A 17,751-nucleotide genomic window follows, 5' to 3' on the forward strand; every position below is an offset into this window, starting at 1 on the left:
AGAAATTTCTCGCTCTGTGAAGAAGGACAGAGGACTCTGGCAGGAGACTAAAAGTAGCAATATTCTTTTTAAATAATCAAGATAATTGTTTACATTTAAGAAATTAGAATTCTCTTTGTAGGGTTTGAGAAGACTTTGTTACTGTAACCTAGGACAGTTCACGTCCCCCATCTGAGCATGTAGAGTCCCAGGCATGTTTTATCTCCTGTTATGGTAAAGCGGTGTAGTTCACTTCCCCTCCATCTGCACATATCCCTGCATGGGCACCAATGTGACAGCCAGCTGCAGATCTCAGAATTCAGACAACAGCACCTGTATTATACAATCAAGTTTGCTGGTGAGCAATACAGGACATTGCATATGCACGATATGTTAATCGGTGCAAGTTTTATTATCCACCCCTGCAGTACTTTCCCTTTGAGCTTCGCTCCTGAGCAGGGCTCCGCTGCATTGGGTCCCCATTTGACTAGTGTTTGTGTTCTGGGGCTCCCACCGTGGTAATGCTTTCCATAAAGCCAAAGCTTTCACTACTGAGTGCAATGCCTCGTCCCTGAGGGATCCACACCTGCCTTTCATGTATAACATGGTTTGACCATTTTAATTATGTTTGGAGAAATGCAGTAATTTTATAGTATGTGCAGTAACATATTGTGATAACAAACTCTTTCAATGCACAATTTTAACATGTATGAAAACATACTCATCTTTTTACATTACTGCCTTGCTTTAACAAAAAATAGAGTACTTAATTCTAGTGAAATGTTTTGCTGAAGCAAATTCTGTTAGCCTAACTGTATGCCTGTTCCAGGTAACTGAAAAACCCAGTCAGTCTGATACCTACAGGCCATTGGATAAAGGTCAGACATTAAGTCCTGAACTCAGGCTTTAGAAAATAATAAATGGCTGGAGTTTTAGATACAATTGCATGCATTAACTTCACTCAGCTTTCAAATATTGCATCCTGACATCTGTGGATGTACATGTTTTTTGCATTTCTTGTTTCCTCTTTCACAATCTTCTCCTATGCTTATTTTTCCTTCTTGGATCCCATTTACAGTTTCCTGTATGGGCCTTTCCTGCTACATACCTAACCCTTCCTCTTTCCTGGCCAGCAAACAGTTGCAAAGCAAACAGCAGTAACCCATGCCTCTGTGTGTTTCAGGCCTAAAGTCGTGGCAGAGCTCAGGAAGGATTTGTTTCCCTGCTATAATTACTGTCATGACATGGGCACTGCTCTTTTTTACTGTGTATTGGGTGGAGGGCTTTGAAACAATGCTTGCAAATTTATGCATTATGGGTCTTCCCGCAGCTGCATCCTTCCAAGGCAGTTGTGGGAAAAAAATAGAGAGAGAAAAGTGCATAATTTAACAGCTTTGTTACCAAATAGGTTTTTGCCTTTAATGAAAAATTGTCATGTCAAAAAGGGTACCACTTTTACAATAAAATTTGATATGTTTGAAATCACAAGAAACTGTGGAATGGGTTCGTAGGTTCACAATTCTAAAGAATATGGAAACCTATATGTGTGTATTAACTAAAAAACCAACACTTCTTTTTTATTTTATTAAAGTCTGGACATTTTAAATGCACTTTCATCACCCTGTTTATGAGTATACAGGCACCTTCCAATTTTGACCTACACTGAAACCAAAAGATGTGAGAGCATTTTAAAAGTTTTTAATCAAATGTCTAAGCAACCTTACCAGCTTGCAAGGCTGGTAAATATTGAAAAAAGGCTAAGTGAGCTGCCTAGGGCTGTCCACTTCTTCACTAACAATAAAAATACCAAACTCCTTGAACTCTGACTCTCACACCATTGCTCTGTTCATCAGCAGAAACATCCAGGGAATTGAACAGTGTCTCATTACTTCAAAAAAGTTGCTTTAACTACAGCATTATGACCTTACATGTTGCTTCTTGCCCTCAGCCACATTAAAAGATGACTTTGAAGTTTGTCTCCGATCTGCTGGTATTTTAATAATAATTTATAGTAAATCCCTGTATTTTTCTTGTTCTCTTTAGTTTTTTCTCTCTCTTCCTCCCCACCACATTAAAAATATCCACCCAGATGGAACCCAAAATATAACCTCAGAGGAGTGCTAGGAAGGGGAATAATCCTGCAACTCAGGCCAGAGAGACTTTCAAAATGGTAGGTAGGCTGTGCACTGATATTATCTTTTGCCTTTATCTAAAAATGCTAAAAATATTACCTGTGCTGCAGAGCTGCAATACAGATAATAAAAAAAAGGTAAAAAAAAAAAGTGCACAGGTATGATTTATTCTGTTTTCTGCAAAGCTGCTCTGTTTGTTCCAATTCCAGAATGAACCACGGAAATGACAGCCCTTACAGGAAGCTTCTACAGAGACATGAAAAGCATGGAACCTCTAGGAGCATGTAGAATTTAATATAAAATTGTCATTTATGCTAAGAAGCCTTAAAGAACTTTAAAAAAATAAATCTAGCAGACTAAGAGATGTAAAGAATTTTTAAAAGCCTTTTGTAGCAATTATATTTTCCTCTTAAGTTCACTGGATCATTAAAACCTGTGTATAATCATCTCTCATCTTCTGAAACAACTGCACACTCATTACTTGGCATTCCTCCAATACGAGTGAAAGAGAAGGAGGCCCCATCTTTTTCTTGTAAACTATGTAGGTTTTTCCAATAAGGGAGTAGGCACAGGGAACAAATGCAACTCAGACTCATCTTCAGATTTCAGATGACACTCAAAATACTGTCAGCTGGAAGGAGAATCCAGGTGCAAATCTGACATGTGAGACATCAAGAAAATCTGAAAAACAGCCCAAACCCATGCTGGCTAACAGCACTCTCAGTTGCTTTGCCTTCTGAAAAAGGGAAAATGTGGCGTCTGCTGCTGATTTGCTACAGGTGACTGTCATTTCTCAAGCCATTTATGCTATCTATCTACATTTTTTACTGAGCAAACTCATTCCCTGAATAAACCTTTCCTCTTCAGTATGTCTTATATACTTCCATATCCATAGTATTCTGGAGGGGTAGATAGCTTGGTAAGGTGAAAACAAAATTCTTCGCATGTGACACCTGTGTTGTGAATTTTTTGGCTAAAATTGCCAGCAATAGTGCCAAAGTAAGTGAGGTGAACTGAGGGAGAGATTTTACAGCGTTTATGGATTTCCTTCCAGATAGACATTCACTAAAGCAGCTGAGCAGCTGGCTGCTGCCCCATGGATCCCATTGGGCAGCACAAGTCTCAGCTGGATTAGGAAAGGCAGCCTCAAAGCGAGACAGTCACATATACCATCACTGGTTCCCTGACCTGGATCCCCCTTCCTCTCCCAGCTAACACAGCTGTGATGAACTGTCAGTCTGAAAGGAGCTACTCTGAGACTGGTTTTGCTCTTTTTGTTGAATTTACCTGAAAATTTGAACACGGTTCTAAAAGATATACTCTGCTTCCTCTTTTTTTTTTTTTCCTTTTTTTTTTTCCCTTTAAAATTGGTTGATAGTCAGGAATTTGTAGGAATGGAGTATTATGTACATTACTGATTAGAAATGACACCACTGAATAGTGTATTCATACTCCCAGAAGTGAGGATATAATTTTGCTCCCACTTGTGAGTTGAAGATGAGATTGCAATGCAACAGGAAACTAACGCACACTCCAGTGAACATACGTATTTAAAAAATGAAATTAATACAGAAATTATGGATAAAAATGTAAATGTATATGTCATGCATTATTTCTGAGTGAGGCATTTTGCTAGTGTTTTAACAGTGCAGTGTGTTGAGATAAAAATCAGAGTAAACCCACTGGATGGACAGGCTTCAGGCTGATGAGATGGATCCAGACATTGCATCTGGTCAGCCTTAATGTCATGCTTCACAAATCAGCAGGAAATGAAAAAAAAAAAAGAAAAGTACATTATAAATTTAGGAGCAGCATACTTTTTTTGTACGTTTCTCAGACACTAGGATAATCTCCTGGAGCGTGGCTCAAATCTGTATGTCCTTCTAAGATCTTCACTTTTGATGAATTCCAAACTTGCATATAATTTTGTAATATTAAACACCAAAATATAAAGAAAACCACAAAGAAATCCTTTTGGTTTACTAAAATAATCGTAATAAAAAATATCTGCTCCGAGCTATAAAGTTCATTTGCAGTTTAGATGTAGCATAACAATTCTAGAACATGTTTATCTTGTTTGAGAAAGTACAAACACTGTAGTACTCTAACATGAATACCGTGGCTGATTTAGCTTAGAACAACTTGGAAAATACATATAATAACAAATTTCCAATTAGTGAAAAAATGTAAGTATACTAGTAAAATCTTTTGGGTGCCAATCAGGTAATTTTGACAGTATAGCATCACCAACCATTTGCTCATGCTCCCAGTCTATTCCAGAGATAACAGTTTTGAGACAACTGAGCCTCAGACAGACATATTGCACATATTTTGTGCTGAAAGAGTGGCAGATTCTAATTCCCTGCATCATCTGTCTCTCAGGAAGGAGGAACTAGGTGCTCCTTTTCATTTTGGCATCACCACTTTTGCCACAACTCCTAGTTTAATTGACACAAACAGAACAACAACATGTCTACACTTATAGCTGGAGTTGAAAACGTCACGAATTTTGCTTTCCCTAAGCCTCAGAAGTAATGATGCTGCATCTTTTTGCAAGGTTTAAATGCTGGGCATCTGAATAACACACAAGACTACCCCTAAATCCTCATGCAAGGATATGGAGCCTGCCACCCTCTTTTCATACTTAAAAAACATGCTTCATTCAGAGTCACTTTTGTTTTTCAGGTTTTGGGGTTCTGAACTATAATCAGCACTTCATTCAAAAAAATACAAATAACTTTTTATTCAGCCTATTGCCATGTTTGTTGCACTACGGTAGTTACTTAGTACAACATCAATAAATGGCCACTTGTAGAGGGACAGGCAGAATTCTGCTTGTGGAAGGAAGTCATAGTTCAGTGGGATAAACTGTTACCCCGCTATTATGCTTTTAAAGCAAGATGAGGTTTTATACCCCCAGCTATTACAGCTTTGGAATGAAATGAATTTTTAAAAAGAAAAGAAAAGGAAAAAGGATAAAAATGAGGGAATCGCGTAGAAAACTAAACTCAGTGAGAAGCATTGTGATTTTAGGTATTTGCATGCCGTGCTGCCTCTGAAAACAAAGTGGGGAAGTAAACATAAAAAAGAGGTCTCATCTATATCCACAGTAATGATTCTGTGCTAACCAGGAAGAAGAAATCAACATGAAACTGCTGAAATACCTGCCATGTGATATGTATACATCTGTCCATCTGAAACTCCACTAAGTTGGGGGGATTATTGGTGATACAGATACATTTATTACCTTAACCAGCTCAGGAAAAATCAGCACCTTTTTTCTGTTCAAACTTGGACAATACTGAACAAGCAGAAGATAAATTATGAAAACACTGCCCTTTCCTAAGGTGGTGCATAGGATAAAAAGGAATATCCTAAACAGAGCTCTAGTGGATGCCATCTGTCACTGGAAAAGACACTTCTAAATGTTGCCAAGGCTTACACATATTTAAGTAGGAATGATCAACATTGTTTGCATGTCAGTGTTTGCTAAAGATACATTACTTGTGATTCTTAGTTTGTTCATCTACTGCATCATTTCTCATGACCACCCTTCTCCTTTGGCATAATGTGCTGGGTGGCACCAGGAGGTTTAATTTAAATAGAAAACTCTCATTTTCCTGATCACCAGCCAAATGAATCCTGAGGAGATAGTATAGGAAATATCGGCTTTTGTTCTGTTTGCACGGACGTAAGCACAGTCTTGCTTTCCAATAAATAAATAAAGCAAAATTCTAATAATGGATCTACTGTCCCCAAAGAATTGCATCCCATGGTTTAGCATAAAGGTGGTGGCAGTGAGTAAGTAACAGAGAAAAGACAAGACATTGGATTAGATCCTTATGAAATGCAGGAGCTGAAGGTCTAACCCAGCATTATTAGACTTGATGCCGAGTTAGGTAAAAAAGTTAGGTAAAAAGTATTTAGGTCTAAAATCAAACTAATGAATGAGAAAAAAAAAGAAGTGACTTTTCATGTCCTAGGCATACCAACAAACCCATGGTGGATACCTGGGAGAGTATCCCTGTCACCCAACAGGTAAAAAGGAACCATTTAAAACATTCTTTATATGCAAGATAATTTATCATTGGAGATTTCTGGTTAAATAATTGTGAAGTGATGCCAGAAGCATGTTCTGAAACTGACGCCCTGATATTAGTTGAAAAAATATTTTTGTGAACATTGTCTGTGATGGAGTGCCTCTATCCTGAGCCATTTATTGAGCACACACACACTATATAACAGGACATCATTTGATCAAAGTTGGATACCTGACTTTGGAGTATGAGAATCATAAACTTGCTTACGGTCTATCTGGTCTGCAAACACTTCCCCATAGATCATCCAATAAGGCATGTAAAAAATGTTTTTCGCCAGCTTCCACGAAGGCTCCTCATTGGGGAAGAGAATAGCCTGTCTTGCAACACCAAAGCTCATCAGAACCACCAACATGATGATGACAAAGTACATCATGTCTATCATCTGAATGTAATGACAGGAAAAGAAAGAGAAAGAGAGAGAAGGGAAAAGAATTAGAGGCACTTATTTGTCCTTATTCCTATTATAATATGATGCAAAAAAAGTTTGTAAATCTTAGAAACAGAATTTTCAAAAACAAATTCTGAAAAGCCATTCTCAATTTTACACGTAACAAATTTCATTTTCAAAGAAGTGAATTGGTATTATTGTGTCCTTGGTTTTACCCAGTGTTTCTTTTAATAGCAATTTAAGTGCTATGAATAGGCTTGAAAATACAAGGTAACGGGTGGCAGAACAGCCTGCTGCTGCAACATGAGGGACACCATGGTGGTAACCAGTGAGAAAGGAAAGCTGTGACACCGGCTGGACTAGAAATCAGCTTGGTGGGGGAGTCTGACAAAGGCCATATTTAAAAAAAAAAAAATGCAGGTAACACAGATACTCAACTCTATTCTTCTCCATTGTTGAAGGCCTCATTAGCATATGCAGAAGTTTAATTGGTGCTTGCAAACAGTGCCTACCCATTCAAAATGTTCCCAGGAAAAAGTGGGACAGCAAACCTAGGAGGTGCTGAATAGTGACTGAAGTTTAGAAGAGGAGCTGTGCTAGAAAAGACCCTCCAGAGAGCAGAGCAATGGGCATCAAGCAGGTACAGCAGAGATGCTTTATAACCCAAAATGAATGTGAAAAAATGGAAGTCCTGTAAGGTCCCTGGTAAGATCCCTTTAAAACTTCTAGTTACAGGTCTTTAGTTAGAAGGCCTACAGACCCATAACCTTTACTTACAGGTCTTTACTTATAGGTCTTCAGTTAAAAGGCTTGTTACAACAGAGCTGTTATTCACAGCTTTGGATGTAGCTTTTGCCTCTGATCAAAACGCAACCCAAAACTCTTCTAAACTTTACGAGTTTTAATCCCTTTGGTGTCTGCGTTTTCTGGCTCAGCTGCATTCTGCCTTCCCTACAAGGCAGGTGTGCAACTAACCGCACTTCAGTGGCATTATTGCTCCATGGGGGACCCGCTGCAGCTCAAGAGCAGGGTTACTCATGACAAGAGCTGGTTGAAAGGGGACTTTTATAGCATGTATCTCGCGCTACTGAGGGGGTTCTTCAGTTTAAAGCACAAGGAGAGAGACCTGAGGTCAAAGCAACACTGGGAAAGTAACAAAGAAAAGAAAGGGATACAATGGAGTAAACAGAAAAGGATATTCTCGTATTTACTGAGAGAGAGGCTATAGGAGAAAGACATGTGTAGGGCAGGGCTCTGGTAGAAAGGAAAGAAGGAACTGGGGACATGTTAAAAAAAAAGCAGGGGAAAACAAAAGTCTTGAGGTCCACAAAAAATGCAGGAAAGAAAGAAAAATACCCTTGGAGACATGAGAGAGGTAAATAAATGCCTTAAAGAATTTAAAAACCAGACAAGTAAATCACCAACATTCTTATGTTATTCAGAGCATAATCTCTCAAGAAACCCTGATTGAAGAGGAATTCCACATCATTGTACCTCAGACAGAATCCTGAAACGGAAAAGCTGTGTAATTACATTTAGTTCTTACTGCTTTTAGGGAAGGAATTTGGTTCCTCTTTTCTTCTCTGATGAAACTTTGTTTCAGGTAGAAATATATAACATGATATGATGTAATATAATACCTATTTTAAAATGTCATGCAAGCAAAAAGCCATAATGACTATTTAGTGGCAATTTAAGACAATTTCTTAAATGCTTTGAGTGTTTTTCATCAGAAATCATGCAGGTGTTTCCTCATGTTGCAAGAAATAAAATTTTCAGTGCTAGTTGCTATTCGAGCTGCATATTACCTTTACCCTCTTTCAGCTGGGTATCTTTCTAAAACCTCAGTAGCTTGTCTGAAATAGATGGGTGAGTTTCTACTGAATCTAATGGGCATTGTATCAGGCAGGCCTTTTCATTCACTATTTTAACATTAACATTCACTATTTTAACAAGGCAATGGCTATTTCAATAATTCTGAAGAACTCATTAGTTATTTATTTTACAAAAGTGATAAAATGAGGAACTGTTGGTGCAGTTTTATAAACAAGCTGGGTCCCTTTACACTTTTTTGTTTGCAGAGAATCTAAGAAAACGTACACATTCCCACACAATAAGGGAACAGATATACCTCTGACTGTTGACATGCCACAGAGATTTCATTTCATCCCCAAATAAAAGGGGAGTAAATCTATCACTATGCAGAGATCAGAAAAGCACATTACAATAAGCATATTCTTTTACTGAAATTAGCAGATAATAATAAACTTGTCCACTCAGCTTCCTCCTCCTACCTTCACCTTTGCTTTTGCCCATTGCTTTTAAACTGCTCAAGCTCATTCCTGCCCCTTGCTTAATTTCACTTGCATATTTGTTCACAGTGCCCAGAAGTAAAACCTATTATAGCTATTTTGTTGGATACAATGTAAAGACAGGCGAACAGAAAGTTCCTTAACACTGGAAAGATGGAAAGAGAGCTCTTTTTCTTCCTGAGCCTAAAACATACTCACAATAGAAGCTCAGGGTAAAAGCTCATGAATTGAGGAACTCAATAGCTGTCATGGGTTTCCTCTGTAGAAACATGTATAACCAGCTTGATGTCCTCCACAGTACTGAATGGTACTTGCAGGACCATGAAATGGAAAAGACAGAACCCAAGGAGGTAAATGGGCATGGACATGTGATTTAAACAGAAATACACAAGGGAGCCCATTGCAACCTGGAGCAAGCACGTGCAACTCCCAGGAAAATCTGTGCATGATATAAATGGGCTGGCCATTACACAGGGGAATAAGTTGGCCAGAAAACAGATGCAAGCAGCAAATTTGTGCAACTCAAACCAGTTGGGCATTGTATGTGCAGGCAAGGTGGATGTGTCAGAGTTGCTGAGTATGTGGAAAGTTGGCTGAGGTATGAAAATCAAATAACAGGAAGGCACAAAATAAAAGAACTTCCCTCCTTAAGACAGTTGCCCACACCTTCGGAGTACTCTGGTAGCTAAATTCAACACCCTCTGAGTGGGTGCTGAGCCTACAGATGCTAGTGATTCTCCTGCATTTGTTTTCCACAGGAAGTGGATTGAGGCTTGATTTGTTGTACACATGCAAGGATGACAAAGGAATGGAAATTATATGATTTTACTGATTTCAACTACTTCCTTTGTATGTTGACCCCCGGAGAAAAATAAACCACTGTTTGTACTGTTGGTGAAGCTGGGCTCCAATCAGCCATCCATAACAGTGACTATTAGAAGTTTGTTATTCATGGCCAATCTGTTCATTATTGAACTGGTTTTCAGACTGCCTCTGACAGCACCACAGCTCTGAAGCTTTTTGTGCATGGCACCTGTGAAAAATACAACAGAGTAGGAGGGTAGCTGTTCCTTAGGAGTTTTATACACTGTGTACTGTGTAAGCCCAATTGACCACCAGATCCCATGATGGAGGGACTTAGTTCAGGTGGGACAGGAAAGAAACAGATGATAATGAAGCATTTTCCCTTTAGTCTTTGGTCCTTTATCTTTATCCTGCTGCCCTCTTACAGTAGCCTCCAGCAACAACTGTTCAGTGTTTTCTTCTCTGTACTCTGGAGCTCTGCAAAATCCCTCCCATCAACATCCTATTTGCCTCCTTGAATGAAGGTAGCACACTTCAAAATCCTGTTTGCAGGACATTATGATTCAAGAGCCACTTTCTTTTGTGTTCTCCCTCTATCTCGCTTCTTTTTTTTTTTTCCCCCATTAAGCTGTTCTTCCTTTGTCAAACCCAGCGCTGTGGGTTTGGAGTTGAAAACTGGTAAATTGAAGGGATAAGACAATGGTTCTCTGGTCACCTATTGGGTAGGGAGCCTAACTGGACATATATTTTGCACTTCAGTTTTATACCTGCTTAGAATCATGGAGCTTGTTGTGACTAATGTAGTATCAAGAAGGGATTGTAGTCCATGCATTCATTTATGTCTGTCCCCTTTTCCTATGAGAGTGAGGAAGGAGTGTGGCTGGGTCTTTTCTTTAAGCACCATGATAAGGCAAACACAGCACACAGCCTATTTGGACTTGCTGATTATTGTCCACATAGCAGTCAGACAGCAGTAATATTTGCATTTAGAAAGGTCAATATTCAGTTTACATTTTTTACTGAATGCCAACTTCAAGGGTTTTAAAATAAAAAAAAAATATCTTGAAAATGCTTGAAGCAGCCATGATTTACACAACAAAGGCTGGATAACTGCATATGAAGCATGACCGTGTATATTAGCTACATGTGTAGGTACTTGAATATCAGGGACATGTGCATGTGCATGTGTAAACTCGGCTATTTTCTTTAACTCATGAGCAAAATGCTGCTTTAATGCAACATTTCTATTGAAAAGTAAAAAGAAAAAGCCCAAAGTCAAATTTATACATCTGGCAGCAAACACCTCTGGGTTCCTCCTGTACACATCTACTAGTACAATAAACTATTGATATTTCTGCCATGTTGTGTATACGCGATGTGGCCAGGGGACAGAGGCTGCAGTTATGTAAATGGATTTCTAATCTCACAAGGACACACCTGAACAGGAAAGATGGAAGAACAAATGGATACGGAGCAAATTACAGAAAGGTCACAGTCTTAATCATAACCATGATAGTTTTGGACATACCATGCCTATTGCAAAACACTTTCTTTAAGAGTCTTGAGGTACCAAAAAATTTTGTTTTACCTTAAGAAACCACCCTCCATTACAACTAGTTGAGAATTAGCATCCTTGAAATTTCTGCAAATGAGGCACAGAAGTGTGGGATGGGTGGCTTTGCTGTTGAAGAGAGATCTCAGAGAAAGACAAGCAATATATCACCTAACATAACAGGGACAGTCTAGTCCTCAATTCTGGGGGTCTACACTGAGGTTTTGATTCAATAAGGCACTGATTTCTAGCTTATATGAAAATGTTAATGTGTAAAAAAAAAATACAGCTAAATCTGCATTGATGTCATTGGCCAAAGACATTGAGTCAAGAACATGCTGGTAAAGCACAGGAGTACACCAAATTCTCTTACCATTTTCCCAATCATCATAACATATGGTCCCAAATACTTGTTTACTCCGAAGATGTCTAACAACCGTATATACCAGTAAATGATGTTAACACAGTATATCACTCGGCCATCGCTCCGGAGTGGCAGATCTTGCAGGCGGAGTACCATCCCAACGGAGAACAGGAGGATAGCTATGAGATCAGTAACGTTCCAGTACTCCTGGAGCCAAACTTTTACTTTCTGTAACAGCTTCCCAGGCTCTGACATCAATATCTGAAGGACAGAGGACATGGAGAGGAAGGGAGCTGAGCTTTCTTAATTTAAGCTTGAAGAAATCTATAGTGAACAGATATATGCCACAGAGGCCAAAAGCAAAGCTAATAGACTCCTATCATAGAAATATTGCATGTAGTTTCTGATTTTTTTGGAGAAATTTTCCATTTCAACCATTCTTAGCCTGTATCTATGAGCAAGATGCTTAAAAGGATGAAAACCTCACTTGCTCTAAAATCCCCATGAAATCAGAAGAAATATATGCATCTCTTTTTTGACTTCATTGACCCTACTTAGAGTCATGGGACAGAGGAAGAAATACAGAAAGATATTTATTCCGAAAATTCACATTTAAAGAAGCTGTATATTTAAAGGAAAATATTCTAAAATTTGTATCAAACTGTGAAGAAATAATTAACGGCCCTAAAGATCTGAATTTAGCATTTAATCCAGAGAGATACTAGCTACCACTTGGACCTGATTTTGGGAATTAAGTTCCACAGCTGAGAATATAATTCATAAAAACAATTAATCTTACCGTATGAATTTATCGTCATTCTGTAAGTAAGATCATTTGGGAGACTTGATTGTTTTCCTGAATTACTATTGAAACTATTCCTGAAGTGATTTCTATGAATAATTCCTAGCTTTTAGTGAGTTAACAAGCTGTTTGTTTTCATTTTCTATGTTTAGACTGAGAACATTTAGGCAGACTCATACAGTTCCTTAAAAAGATGAATGCTATTCTTATAATTTTCTTATAATTCATTTTCAGAATGAATTTTAGGCTCATCTTCTGTGAACAACCTCCAACATCTGCTTAGAAATACATTCCAACAAATGTTCTTGATAAACTTTTGTGGAAAAGGACAATTTAGGGCGAATGATTAGATAAAACTGGCACACACAATTCCTGCCAGCAGCATCCCACCTACTGAACCAGTGGTGCTTTGTCTCCATCACATGCTGCAGAGTCCTCCTCGTGTGGCTACTGCCACTGTTTTCCTTTTTCTTTCGGTTAGTGAAGTACGCTTGTTATAGGCCACACAAGTAGTGTCTTTTCCTCTGTTCTTTTTATTTATAATGTAGAGTTTACTGTACAGTGTTTGAAATCTGACTTTGGAGTCTAAGTGGCTGTTGCGAGACCATTTTTAGTCTAGACCTCAAAAGCATTTGCTGCAGAAAATACAAATGTAGATGGTAGCAAATTCAGCCCAGGGGTACAAATGCGCTGTTTCAGCTGAGGTCAACAGGATTCACACCCGCTCACATCAGGGCTGAATTTGGCCTCTGGTGTCATTGTGGAATAAATGTGCATTTGGCCAAGTGAAAAAGGGCATAGCTGTAGCCGCAAGTGGGAGAGACCATGAAGGGCAGGAGATGGCAGAACAACTTCACTCTGCCTGTAGACTGAGCACCACCTTAAATGCACTGTATCTGCTCTACACAAGTGCTTTAGCATCTCTAGGGAGATACATGCTATTGCATGACACAATTAGCAAAAATTTTCAATAATAAAAGGGGGAAATCTTATTAGGAATGTGCTGCAATATTCAATGTGGATCTAAATTTCCCCCCACTTACGGTTGGTTTTATTTAAAGCCTTTGCATGAGATACTTGGACAGACAGAAGTCATGTAAATTTTGAATGAACTCTGTTTGGGGTGGGGTGGGGTGGGGATTTGAACATGGGGTTTTTGGTTGTCATGCTATCACCATGTCTCTGTGTACATTCTGTTACACCATATCTCCTTTTCCCCTCCCTGAAACATACTTCAGTTTCTGGGCCACATTTCAAGGAATATAGCTGAGCTTTAAGATATGTCAGCAGACTGCCCCATACTTGTGAATGCTATTAATGTGCATCACACAAAAAGCTGAACAGAGAAATTCCATGGGAGAAAAAGAAGGAGATTCTTGATTTTAAAATGGAGGAAGGTGGATTTTTAGTGCTGTTTTTAACAACCCATCTGCTTTTCTGCAAAAAAAAAAAAAAATTTATGATAAGCCTGTTCATCAAAAATTATCCTAAGAAAAATAAAAAACCCCAGATATTAAAATGAAAAAAACCACACTTATTTCTTTTTTATTCTGTCCTTCTTGGTTGGGGTGATTTTACCTCTCTCATCTTCTCTATTCCCAGAGTGAAAATGTACGAGATGACAATCCATTCCTGTGTAGATGGCCAGCGGTCCATCTTCACTAACACTATATAATTGAACAGCATCAAGTAGCCTATATATGCCAGCTGTAAAGAAACAAAACGAATATCAGTAGTCACTATATTTTATGACTGAGCCAGTTTCTTGGGTATGATTTGATATTCCTAATTCCACTGTAACCAGAGTTAAACAGACAAAAGAATAATCAGACAGCATTCTGGGTTATCTGAAAGAGCTCACATTAAATCACATGCAGTGTGGAATCTGCAAAATACATGCACAAATGTGTTCTCCTTCAGCTACATCTGCCTCCCCCACAAAACTGTATTAATGCTGTCCCCCTCAATCATTCGAGTGGTAAGAACTCTCATACCACTGTGTCAACAAACAAAGTTACCTATGTGAAGATTTCTCCCTCACCTGTTTCTAACACCCTTTACTCCTCTAACGCCCTTCCTCTGTGTCTTCTCTCCTTGTTCACCTAGCCTAGGCTGACTCTGGCATTCCAAACCCTTCTGCCCAATCCCTGCCTGGAGGCCAGATGGTCCTAGGTGTTGCTAGACATCTTCCTACCCAGTGTAGTACTGTCCTAACCTATACCATGATTCCTCCCCAAAGCACTGCTACTCCTGCTCACATTGCTGGAGCAAGTAGCCAGGCATAGCCATGCATTCATTTGCCTTATATTTTTTGCAAGTTTGTATATATAACTGTTTTCTCTTCCTTCTCCAATGGATCTGCCTTCTGGCCTAATTTTTGATATGATGGAAAGTACGGATTATGTTTTTAGTTTCTTTTTCCTTTCTTTCTACATGCTGAACCTAATGAAATGGTCAGTCAAAAGAAGACAAGACAGACAAAATGCATATTCAAGTTTGTAAAACTTGAGAAAGCCGAGTGTCACACTGGAGCATGGACTGTAGCAAGGGTGAATGGCTATGTCTGGGGTCTATAGTGGCCAGAATCCAACTGCCTGTCTGCTTTGCCTGTCAAACAGTAGCCCTACAAGAAAATGCATTTTAAGCCAAATCTAAATCAGAATAAAGATGACTCAGTTCTGTGCATGAACATATTAGTCTTCATGGCAGAAACCTTATTCCATAGATCTGTATTTCAATACAGTTTTTCTGTCTCAGCTGCATGTTACTCACAACTTTTGTGTACTTGGTGTCAGACTTAACATGAAACAACCACAGAAGGGCTTGAGACTTTTGGGTAGGATTATTTCAGTGTTCAGCACGTCACAGAACAGGATCTGAAGTCCTGTTGTATTTGTTAGAGAACATCACTTCTGCTCTGTGCAAAAGCCATAGGGTTCTGGCTTTCCTTCCAGTTGCTGGTTTGAAGGACACTTGAGAGAATTCTTTACATTGGCCATAACTATCAGTACAGAGAAGACAGACGGTTGAACCACTGCTTCTTGTCTACATAAAACAAAGGAGGAAATTATCTCATTTGTCATTCTGTTTACGTGTGATGACGGATTGCAATGCTCAGGTCTAGAGATTGGTCTTCCCTTAACACTTCTAAAGGAAACAGAGAGCAAGATTTAGGGTGTCAGCTGAGACAGGAGAAACTCTGGGCAGGCAGAACTGGATGCCCACCTCCCTAGCTGAAATAACACATTCTACTATAGTGCAAAAAGTCAGGTGATACTGTCACCTAACATCCTTCCTCCTAGATCTTACAGATTATTTATTATCAGCAAATCTTATTAATTTGGTCTGACTCAGCAGCCTTTGGTGAACATTTGCAGTTAGTATGACAAAAGAATAGGGGCATTAAGGTTACAAAGGTGACAGAAACCACAAAACCCTCAGTGTAACTAGCAGCTTTTGCTTCTTGGTTTTCTTCTGAGGTGTTGGATTTTTTTATGTTGGGTGGGTTTTTTCTTGTCAATCCCAATTTGTTGAAAATTGCTGAACATTTTTCTTGGAAAACAAACAAAAAAAAAGCATCTTGATTTAAGAATAAAAAGATGCTGAAACCACTTTAACCAAGAAACAAGCCCTTCAGATACTGAGTGACACCCTGCTTCTCCCTCCCCAGACACAGGTCTGCCTTCCAGGAGGATGTCCTGATCCCTCACTGTGGTCAAACCTCAGTACAGCTGCCCATGCTGGTACTCAAAATTCTTTGAAAGTACTACTACACAAGTAGCTGAACCCTCTTTTTCTTGCTTTTTCATGGCTTGACAAAGAACTAGGGGCTGCCATTTTCACCCTTGAGGGCAGTACCTGAAGAAATTAGTAATTCATAATACCTGCTAAGAAGTTTATAGGTTAGGTTCCTCCCTGCCCTCCTATGGATGCTGTCACATTCTATAGAAAATACTCAAATACTCATTACGGTAAGGGACTAACCTGGAAATTTTACCAGCAGGAGTGCTTCAAGAGGGGAACTACTCCTCCCTTCTCTCACTGATTGCAATAATGAACTGCTCCTAAAGCAAAGTGGTCCCAAAATGCAAAAATTAGGTCAAAGATGTTTTGATGTTTAGAATATGACTCTTATTCAGGGTTCAATTCCCTCTGCAGCTTTTCCTCCTCAGAAGAGTTAGAAATGTGGCCTCCTACATTCTGCCAGCATCTCAGCCTAAAGCTAGTAGTTAAAAAGGGAAGGCTATCCTCTTCTCCTTGCTTGAGAAATCCGTGAGACAAAACCTTTAAGTTATAGTTTTCAGTACACCAGCCACAAAACAGAACAGAGTAGTTGACTGTTGAAACTGCTGCATGTCCAGAGAGAAGGGCTAAAGGTTTTTTTGGTGAGAAAAAGCTGTTTATTTTTGCTCATCTACTCAGCCAAAAAGGTACCAACTCAAACATCCCCACATTTAACCCACTCTTGTCTATTTTAAGAATGAAGATGGATATAGTGATAGCAGATCGCTATATAGCAGATAGGTGGGTATAGAATAATCAAATTACTTTAAATGGCACACAATAGGTATAAGTATAGTTACTCCTCTTGCATTTTGGATGGTGGAGTGTAAAATTTGGAGGATTTCTTTTGAAATCTATGACAAGTTTTTCTGCCTGAGTGCTTATAAAGTGTGATAGATTGTGCAATTTTAACGCTCACCTGAAAGCTATTTTGCTTTTAGTCTCCAGGAGTTCCTCAATATACCCAGCTGGTCAAGCACTGCAGCCAAAATCCATCTAATTTGCTCTTTAAGTTCAGTGTAGCCAAGACCCAGCTTTAATAAGTGACCTTGACTGAGACCTGCCTCAGGACATAAAACTGTGGGAACAGGTCTAAATGGAAATGTAGTATTGATCTTTTTCTCCCATTTCAGAATTGAACTAACAGGGAGAGTCAGGATGCGTCTTTCTCTTTATAGTGTAAAGACTTTTGTGGTTGTGTATAATACATATTGCAACTGATAATGAGACTAGGCTGCTGATGAGCAGTTTCTAGGCTCATTGGCCTGATTAATGTTCAATGGCCACACAGTTCAGCAAGTAGTTACTCCAAGTTGCCAAACTGGAGCTATTTGCTAGCATAAGCTGTTCACCACAGTTTAGTTTCTGTTGATGTGATTTGTTTTTGCTGCCTGTTGACATATTGCCTGGATCTCAGCAAGGCAATTTTTCTTATAAAAAGTCATCTACAGAAGGATGCATTCTCTGTGTTCTGCTGTGCATTCAGCAGAATGATGGAAAATATAACTGGGAAGGACCACCTGAAATCATCCGGC

At 39.0% G+C, this 17,751-nt stretch overlaps 1 protein-coding gene across 1 annotated transcript in view; it reads right to left on the reverse strand.

Moving 5' to 3' along the window:
* TRPM3 (transient receptor potential cation channel subfamily M member 3) overlaps positions 1–17,751 on the reverse strand; it is a 452,616-nt gene that overhangs the window by 14,104 nt on the left and 420,761 nt on the right. Inside the window, exons 20-22 of the mRNA XM_075078767.1 lie at positions 14,012–14,140; positions 11,641–11,892; positions 6,419–6,593 (exon numbers count right to left, since the gene is read on the reverse strand). Of these exons, the coding sequence (XP_074934868.1) occupies positions 6,419–6,593; positions 11,641–11,892; positions 14,012–14,140 (556 nt within the window). The remainder of the gene's footprint in view (positions 1–6,418; positions 6,594–11,640; positions 11,893–14,011; positions 14,141–17,751) is intronic.

The sequence above is a fragment of the Phalacrocorax aristotelis genome, chromosome Z (genome assembly GCF_949628215.1).
Source record: "Phalacrocorax aristotelis chromosome Z, bGulAri2.1, whole genome shotgun sequence".
In the NCBI taxonomy this organism is placed as follows: domain Eukaryota; kingdom Metazoa; phylum Chordata; class Aves; order Suliformes; family Phalacrocoracidae; genus Phalacrocorax; species Phalacrocorax aristotelis.